The sequence below is a fragment of the Centrocercus urophasianus genome, unplaced genomic scaffold (genome assembly GCF_019232065.1).
Source record: "Centrocercus urophasianus isolate 14NV4802_14NV808 unplaced genomic scaffold, USGS_Curo_1.0 seq_14, whole genome shotgun sequence".
NCBI lineage: Eukaryota > Metazoa > Chordata > Aves > Galliformes > Phasianidae > Centrocercus > Centrocercus urophasianus.
In genome coordinates this window covers 16,534,360-16,544,114 of record NW_024884586.1, presented here as the reverse complement: position 1 = coordinate 16,544,114, position 9,755 = coordinate 16,534,360, and the positions used below count along the sequence as shown (strand labels likewise).

Sequence of the window (9,755 nt, the reverse complement as noted above, 5' to 3'; positions counted from 1 at the left end):
TTGTTACACAATACCCTTCCATATCTTTATCGCCAAAGCCTTACTTTTCTCTTTATGTCGCTTTGTCTCTTCAGCCCTTTTCCCTCTGTTGAGTCGCCCAGCCTTGGAGCGCACAACCCACGCCGTCACTCACACCCTCCCTCAATGCCAGGCCGTCACATCTGCCGGGGATCCCTCCTCAGGACCAGGATGCCCCGCTCCTCCGCAGACCCTTCCCTCGAGGTCTCTCCATTCCCGCCTCTCGCAGCCTCGCGTCGAGGCTGGCCGCGCCCGGCTCCGCGGTGCAGCTTTGGGGCCGGAACCCCGGCGGCGTGAGGGCGCGTTCCCAGCCGGGGAGAGCGGAGGAGCAACGCCGGGCCTGGGAGCCGGGAGCGTCAGGCGCCTTGGAAACGGACGGAAGCCCGGAGGAGGCGGCGGCGGCGGCGGCGGCAGCAGGATGCTGAGCCCCGAGCGGCTGCCCGGGCCCGAGTACCTAGGTGAGGAGCGGGGCAGCCCAGGCCCCCGGCTGCCGTCCGGCGTCAGAAGGGCTCGATGGGGCGAGCAGCGTGCCGGCATCAGGGCCGCGTCGTGGCGGAGCGGGTGGGGGGAGCTCGGTGCCCGGCCTCAGCTCGGCCGGGGAGCGGCACCGCCGGGCAGGGTCTCCCTGAGGGGGCTGCTGTCTCAACTGATGGCCTGAGGAGAGCGTCAGAACGGGTGCTGCTCTTCGGCTGCGAGGGGGTCGGAAGGTGGGCTTTTTCTCTGAAATAAAGGTATTGTTTCCCGCTGATCTCTTTACGCCACATAAGATAAAAACCTTTGATCTTACAAAGCAGCCGCTCCCCTGTGGGCTGCATCCCTTTGCTACGCCTTCCAGTGAACTAAAGGGCGAAATGATGAGGTGCTATTGTGTCAAGTGAAAGATAATTATGAAGGAAAGAAATCAATGTGACGTCACTTAATTGCTAAAGAGGAGATGAACTGCAAGCTGTGAGCATTTGGAGTGTGTTCAAATCAGTGTTTTTGAAGTGAGACTCTTCAGCCATTACCTTCTAGGCCCGAGAGGCTGTTTGCTAATAACTGTTATTAAAGTATGCTTAATTTGCTGTGGCTTTGTTGTATAAGGAAAGGTAAAAAATGGTGCATGTTGGTTTGCGATACGTGTTTCAGCATGGTTTTGCTGTCTCTGGTAAGTCAGAGCTAGAGAAACCTGGTGGCTTCTAGTAAATGGAAAGCTACTGTTGCAAGGGAAGGCTGAAGCAGCTGTTTCTCCAGCCCAGCATTAGGATCAATGAGTCAGGATCCAGAATGCCCCACAGCAATAAAAGGGCTGAAAAGTTTAAGCAGAGGGGTGATCTACATCCTCTTGGAGTAGAACCTCTGCACTTTTGCTACTAGACTGCTAGTAGGTGCTTTGTACATGCCTACATAACCACACTGCTGTTCTGTGCTACAGAAACTCGAGGCAGGAAATAGGAGTTTTAGCTCTCTGCACAGGGTGATTCTTGAGAGAATTATGGATTTTAACTTTGGCATTAATTCAGGTATTCGAGAACAATATTTCAGCATGCCATTTAGATACACCCTTCAATTGTGTGTCACTCTGTTATACTACATCAGCATTTTCAGCCTACGCATTAATGGAGACACTCATAACTTTTCCACAGAATTGCTCTAGGCTGAAACTTGCAAAATTTCTTTTTTTCTTTCTGTAACAAGCCAACTTGGTTTTGGGCTCATTTAATTGTTTTTAATGAAATAGGTGCTTAACTCTTACTTGTGTGAAACTTGTCAGTTAGGATTGAAACAGCCAAAACAAGCTAGGAAGCAGACTACCAATTTTTGTAATTCTTATAAGAAATAACCAATTTTCTGTTTTATGCCTAAAGCTTAGGAGAAGCATGACTTTGGAGATGTGTGCAATGTTGTGCAAGCAGCTCTATTAAAATGAAATGTCTCCTTCACTCTCTATTTCCTGATCTATCACTTTTTTTTTTTTTTTTTTTTTTTTTTTTTTTGAGACACCTAAATTATTCTAATGTTTGGATTAAGAAAAGACTCATACAACTATGTGGGTAACCTGATTTAGCTGTGCATGCCCCTGTTCATTGCAAGGGTGTTGGACTAGATGACATTTAAAGATCCCTTCCAACTTTAAGGACTCTGTGATTGATTGTATTCAGATTGAGAAGCAATTGTCTAAGAGCTTGTTTGGTTGATCATGTAGGGAGGGTGTCCTTCTGTTTAAGTTGCAATCTATCCTCTGTTAGAAAGCGTTTGCTACGCTGGGATATTTTCACTGGCTGTAAATGTGATCAGGATTATTATTATTATTATTATTGTCCTCATGAGGCTGCTCACAGATCCTATGGAATGAATTCTGTCTTCATAGTAGGAAATCAATAAGTAGTGTGTTCATAAGATACTTTTTCATTTTCTACATTGCCCTGGCATTCTGAAATTACTGTTATTTGGATTTGTCCTCTTCTGTACCTCTAAGTCTTGTTAATATTGTTGTCTGTTGTAGGGTTGTAAGCAATTGTGATTTTAAAAAAGTTTCACATTCTATAATTTCATTCTGAAGTTGTTGCCCCAGGCTGCCACAGAAGATATTTTTTGAGTCTCCTAGGTTGGATGGCACCCTTTTCTCTCCTGATCTGGAATGAGAAAGCTTCACCTAGCCTCTTCTCTCCCTTTTCCTTTCTCAAGGCCCAAAACAGGCCAAATGAACTGAGTGGCCAAAGTAGCATTTTGTGCTACTTAAGGTATTTATCTTCCCCCCCTCCCCCCCCTCCCGTTTGTAAGGGTCTTTTTTGTGCCCAGTTTGGATGCTAGGAGGACAATACACGCATAAGGGAAGTAGAAGCAGTTGTGAGTTAAAATAAAAATGAAAAAAAATGAATCAGGCATTCACTCAAGATGAAGAATAAATGCAAATTTTTGATACAGAGAAGTTCCTGGGAAATGCAAATCTCATGCCATAGTGACTGTGAGACAATAGGTAGAAGAACAGAGACAACCAGAATTCGGTGAATAGGAAAGGAGATGAAGTCTGCGAAGATGGCAGGAAGGCTGTGGGGAAGAAGCTGCAGCAAGGAAGATATTTAAAACAGTATTTTCACTGAGTAAACAATAGTGTTTGGGGATAGTGATGAAAATGTGTTTTACGTTTGATGAATGAGACTAGAATGACAGTAGGCAAAGTAAAGCTTATTTGGGACACTTTTCCATGCCTTCCTCATTATGGTTTAATAAGTGGTGATTGCTCCATTATTTATAACAGACTCAGAGCATTCAGTTTATTGTTCTACTCATGCAGCTGTCTTCTGAAACTTCAAATTGTAGATTTCCCCATCTTCTCCATTAAAAAGAAAATGCTGAAGATTATCACAAATTTCTGAAGTTTTCCTCTGGGGTCTCCTTCTTTGCACTCCCCAACTCCAGGATGTTGTTTTTTTTTTCTTCCTTTGCCAGCATAAGACATGTAAGAACACAAATACGCCATTAAGGAAGTACCTTATTGGTAAGGCATGGGGCTATCAAGTGCCAGTCCTGTTTTCCTCATCTCTCTTAGGCTTAACGAGTTGAAAGAACTCATTCACTTTTTACAAAGCCAAGAATAGCTTCCAGCAAAGTACTTCAGTTATGCAGCAACCTTGCACAGAACTGGGGTTTACTCTTCTGCTGGACAGAAATACTGAGTTAGAAAGTCCAAGTGCACCCGCAACAAGTTTGTGGGTGACACAAGGGATGGGATGCCATTCAGAGAGCCCCAGACAGGCTGGAGCAGTGGGCCCAAATGAACCTTATGAGGTTCAACAAATCCAAGTGCAAGGTCATGCACCTGGGTCCTGGCAATCTGCACTATTACTACAAGCTCAGAGTGAAAGGATTTGAATACAGTTTTGCTGAAAACGGCTTGAGAGTACTGGTGGATGGCAAGCTGGACATAAGCCAACGACGTGTGCTTACAGCACAGAAAGCCAACAGTATCCTGGGCTGTATCAAAAGAAGCATAGCCAGCAGGTGGAGGAAGGTGATCCTGCTCCTCTGCTCTGCACTGACGAGACCTCACCTGGAATGCAGTGTGAGGCTCTAAGCAGTATGATCTAACTGTAGGTTTCCTGTTCTCTGGTGTTGGAATGGGTAGCTTTTAAACTCAACCTTTCCAGCTATAAAGATTCTATGATCTTATGATTTTCTTTGCCATCACATTCAATGTTTAGGCTACTGGAAAATTGGCTAATTGGAAAGATTAGTGCACTGGAAGGACATTACAGGAACATAACAGCAAAGGGACCAGTATGGATAGAAAGGTGTTTCACAGGAAAAGGAAAGGTGCTCACCTAGCTCTAAAGATCTAGGCTTGTAGAAAAGATTCCACAAGGGAGGGATCTCCAATCAGAGATCCTTCCCTAGTGGTACTCAGCCCTTAAATGAGATCTAAGAGAGGTGCAGCCAGGCTCCAGCCCTTTGTTCACACAGCTGAATTGCCTTCACCTGTGCTTCCAGGGCCTTTCCCCAGGTGCTCAATCAGTGGTTCAGGCTGTAATTCATCTGTTCCCATACAGCTACACTTCTATCTAGGCATCATGAGAAATGTTGAGTCTCTTCATAGTTGAGACATTTGCCAGGCTTCTGTGGAGCACTTCATCTACGAGATGTTGTGGTCTAAAAAGAGAAAGCCTTTTCCTTTTCCCTTTCTTACTCTTTTGTATAAATGGGAAAGCTATGACGTGGAGGATGAATGACTTCCCTGCTGATGCATTAAAGTTTGCTTGTATGGATGATAAGTCTGAATCTTCTTAGATTCAGTATCACACTTTCTCCAAAAGATTGCAGCTTCAAACCAAACCTGCTGTTGTACTACAGGACATCTACCTTAGCTTGATATCACATGGAATCTGATCCCAGGTGAGGTAGATTTTCAGAACTGGAGAGTATAGAGGCCTGTGTGTTTGAGTATGCTTTGATAGGGAGCCTGTCAAAAGCTGTCTAATGTCCTTGTAACAAGCCAGAATGGTCATTAATTCCACAGTGTTAATAACATGCTGAATAAATTCAGACTGATTTATTTTTTAGGGGAAAAAAGCTCAACAATTATGCATCGAAGGGGTGGTGATGCCTCCCATCTGCACTGCATCTTGCAGGAGGTAGTTGCTGGCGGGACTTGAACAATGAAGGCAATCTCTGTGGGGTCTCAGGACGCTTGCGCAGTGAAAGACTATAATGTCATGGTTTGTTATTAATGTCTGATTAATTTTTTGAAAGAAATATTCAGTTACGGCCACAACAAAATTACAGAAGGAACCATTTCTCAATTTTTTTGTTGAAAGTGATTTTGAGTCTGTGAATATACGGACTACGATGTGTTGTGCTGCCATTCAGCATGCATTCATGTTTCGCTCATATCATAGCGTTATCTCTGGTATGGCCAGCTCTACTTCCATTTTGCTACACGTTCTGTCCTTTAATCTTGTTTGTTAGGGTTAAGGAAATTATACTGCCAAGCTGTGCAAAGCTGTGAAGAACTATAGCTGTACAGTGATATAGCTCTTAGGTTGGTTGGTTTTATTTACATACTTCTCTTGCTAAGTCCATTCCTTGGGGATACCTGAAGACGTGAAAAAGAGCATCCTGAAGATCATCAGTGCTGAAAAGTCTCTTGGAGCTGATGCTGGTCTGGTTTTGCAGTTTATACGCGTTATTATTGCTCACATAATATTAGCTATAAATGTTTTTATGTTACTGTAGTTGTCTCTTTCTAATGTGCTTTAATACAGTGGGGCTCTTAATTAAGCCCTGATTGAGAATAAATTCTGGAAGTTATTTAGGAGCGTACAAACTAGCAGAGATTTAAAAGCACCAAAAATATTTCATGTACATTAAATCTTGTAATGCTCTTGGAATTCTGATAACTAAAATGAATTATAATGGTAATTGCATCAAACTGTGTATTTTGAGCACTTCACATACAAGCAAACTTTAATGTTGTGTAGCTGAGGAGGAGGAGGATAATTAATAAAAATCAGTCTCATTATCCAGGAATTCCCACTCCTGATTTTTCAAAACATTCCGTTATGCCAGGAATGAAGCAGCCAACAAAAAACACTCATGCACACAGTAGATATTGCTCTGGTAGAGAGCTTGTGATCCATTAGAAGGCATCTCTCATGGCAAGTTGAGCAATAATGTAGCTACCTGATTTGATGATTTGATAAATAAGACTCAACCTCTGCTCCAGGCTGTGGTTCTGCTGCTGCTTTAAACAGAGCATACCTGTTGACCTGTGCCGATGTGTATTTTACCATCCTGTATAAGTTTATTCCAGTCTTTTTTCTGCTGGTGTATTGATCTTTAGGGTGAGGGGTTTTTTTTTGTTGTTTTGTTTTTGTTGGATAGTTTTATTGGCCACTTAAAAAAGGCACATTTCTTGGAAAGAGAAGCTTCTTATTAACATAACCTTAAGGACGTGTACCGAAGTTGCAAAGCCAGGTAACTAATATGCAAAAGCAGAGTGGTTAACTCCATCACATTGCCATTGTGTGTTGGAAGGGACATTGTGCAACTCAAGGGCATGGCACTACAGCACATGTAAGGTCTTAATCCTCACTGCCTCTGAGCGCTGCTGGTAATAAAAAACTTACAAATATGCAATATTGTTACTTAAAGGTGGCATGTACTTTCCTTCCTCCTCCTGAATTTCTGACTTAGAGAATGTCAGTGCATACATTCTGTTTCACGCAGTAGTATTTTCCTTTTCCTTCAAGACTTTCCTCAAATATCAGTGCTTGTTCTTAGAATATTTTTGGTCGAATCTACAAATTACCAGAACTGTTTGTTCTTGTAAGAAGAAACAAGTCATTCATTGGCTTATAAAAGCACTGTTTTTACTATTTTAAATACAAATGTAAAAATAATTTGATACAGTTACAATTAAAAGGAATCACTTGGGGTTGTGTAAACTATTGTAATGGAGAATGTAGGGATTGTGAACAGAGTGTGGATGTATTTCTTTGTCTGCCTTTTACTTGTAAGCCGGAGGAAACTTGGATGACCCGATCAGGCCTTGCTTGAATTGAACAGCCAGCATTCAACCTTGAATTTGGTTTTGAGCCAAAGGGCAGTAATTCCAAAATGCACTTTGAACCTTGAGCGAGTGAGTGACGGTGGGATGTTGGTGTGTGACAGAGTGGCAATGCCATCAGTGCCATTCTCTCAAGTGCTGTGGCAGCTGACTTTGAGAGTGCTATGTTGTATGTATTGCAATCACTTGTGCAGACTCTAGGTGTAATGTCACCGCTAGAGGTTTCATGATAAGAGTTAAGCTACTCTGTGAAAAGAAACTTACTTAGCATCATGTCATTGGCTGCCAGAAGATTGTTCTCTCTACTTCATGCTGTTCTTTCTGTGAGAGGTGCCTGGCAGGTTTTAGGTCTGACAACAAGAAGGGGTACCTACTGAATATGTGTGGCAGGCACGCTTGGTTGCATTTTGGGGTAGTAGCATTGGATTTTGAGTTTAGTAAAGGAGTTGCATGGTCCATTTGCTTGGAGGATTTTGTGTGAGCAGGGAGGAGAGCCATAGGTGGAATAAGCCAGAAGCAGTAAATGATGAGGATAATGTGTGTGGAAGCTGCAGTAAACTGGAATTCTATCTGAAGGACAATGAATAGAGAGGTCGGGTTGTAATTGTAGCATTTTGTGAGCATCTGAGCTTTCCATTCTGATTTGGACTTGTTGCTTTATTGCCAAATTGGCCTAAAAAATAGGAGCCGCATCTGTACCAATACAACATTAACTCCCTGAATTTTCAAAGAGTTTGAAACAGAATGAAAACCTATGAATAATCATGTTTATTTTGCATTGGACCCTGTGAATTTTTAACTTTGCACTTACATAAATAGGTAACGTTGCCATATGGTTCCAATGTTTGTTATGGAAAGTACCCTTTATATAAATTATGCCACTAATGTTTTGCTATAACTAGACCCTTGGCATTTCATTTTGTCTCTCTGGCCTGCTAGAACCTGCCCATAAATTAATTTTTTCTATGGCTTTTCTGTGTAGGATAGAGTTGGTTGGGCTACAAAACATACTGCTTGAACCACTCTGTGCAACTCGGCAGCCAGAAAACAGGAAGCCAGAGCAGGGTTTTGATTTGGCAGTGTGAACTATGCTACCTGGGAAACAGCACAGCAGTTGAAGAGTCAAGGAGAGAGGATTCTTAAGTAGATTGCAAGTGTTATTTTGTTTTTAGCTTCCCTGCTCATCGTCTTCTTCCCTCCCCCACTTCCCTATGTGCCTTTTGGGAAATAAGGAGAGACAATCTTTGCCAGGATCCTGAGACCATGCAACAAAAAGTTTAACGAATATCCATTTTTCAGTGACAGTATTCATCAGTGACCCATAGATATTTGTGTACAATTTTAAGGTCGTCAGAAATGTCTGAAATTCTGTGTTGAATGTTAATTTATTCTCCACGAGCAGACTCAAAGGTATTTGTTAGAGAGGTCAGTCTTACTGCGATATGTAGCACTGTGGGGACCATGCCTGTTTACTCCTTTAGGCTTTTAGGGGAGAGGTTAACGACTCTAAAGAAGTGGAATAACAAAAATATGTGTTTCACTGATAGAGGCTCTTCCACAACAGGGAGTGTATACATCCCCACAAAGTTTAGAAAATGGTTTTGCAGCTGAGTAGGAACATATTGTGGACTAAGAGAAGTGGAAGCCTCTTTGCTACTGTGGTTTCCTGTCTTAATCTGGTACTGCTGACAGCTCTAGAGGGGCCTGGGAAGATGTTTCTGGGTGCAAGATGGGCTACATAATGAAGAGGGAAGAAGGATGGGCTGAAATAAAGTTACCCAGCTGCTGTTATCTTAAGACCGTGACTGAGCTGCACAACTCGTTCCTCCCTCGGGGGACACAGGTGCGCAGAACTATTTTTCTTTAATCACTCACATAAATTAAATTTATTCCTTTGCATTAAAATAATTAAATAAAGCTACGCCCTGTATCTTTTAGTGCCAGATAATATCTTTGAACCTTTGGCTCACCATTTTGCTATCAGCTGCAAGGTGTTTTCCAGGGTGTGCTTAACCAATTTTACCATTGTCCTAAAAAGTGTTCTAGTCAGAGAAATCCCCTGATAGCAATCAATGTTCATATATACTTTTAATCACTGTATCCACTGGGAATAATCATTTCCGGGCCTCTCTTGAAGCCCACCTGCCCCACACTAAGATGAAAGGGACTTCCATGTTGTGTATCAAGTGGCACAGGCTTGATGCCTACCAGGATATTAAGCACAAATTAAAATGGTTTGAAGAATATTGATGTGGGTCTGTGGTTGGCCAGTTGCTAGTTGAGGGGAGTGATGCTGCCAAGTCTGGAACAGATTGGCAAGGAGCAAGAACAGCCTTCGCCTTTCCTATATCCCCTAAGGGTTTTCTCCTGCTCTTTTTAGGACACGACACTACTTGCAAAGGTGCAGTACCATACGTGTTTAGGATGGAGGTGTGTGCTTTGGGAACAGGGCTTGTGTGCTTTCCAGGTTAGGAACAATTTTCCTGGGTTCGTTGTGACTTGTTTTCTGATTGTTGAACTTGTAGGTTTGGAAAGTCTACTGCTTGCTAGCTGGTGCATCACGCCAGACTCAGCTCTTTGTTCCTCCGAGTTGATTTCCAGCCAAGAACATCAAAGGCGCTCAGTGGCAAATCTGTACTGTTTCCTTCCTGGCAAATGCTTGATTTCTGCAGTCTGCCCCCTGCATAAGCAG

The 9,755-nt window shown here is 42.8% G+C and overlaps 1 protein-coding gene across 1 annotated transcript in view; it reads left to right on the top strand.

Moving 5' to 3' along the window:
• The first annotated feature begins 400 nt into the window (after positions 1-400).
• Positions 401-9,755, top strand: part of CUNH11orf49 (chromosome unknown C11orf49 homolog) — an 82,443-nt gene continuing 73,088 nt past the window's right edge. The window contains exon 1 of the mRNA XM_042813738.1: positions 401-476. Coding sequence (XP_042669672.1) covers positions 437-476 — 40 coding nt within the window. The 5' untranslated portion in view covers positions 401-436. The remainder of the gene's footprint in view (positions 477-9,755) is intronic.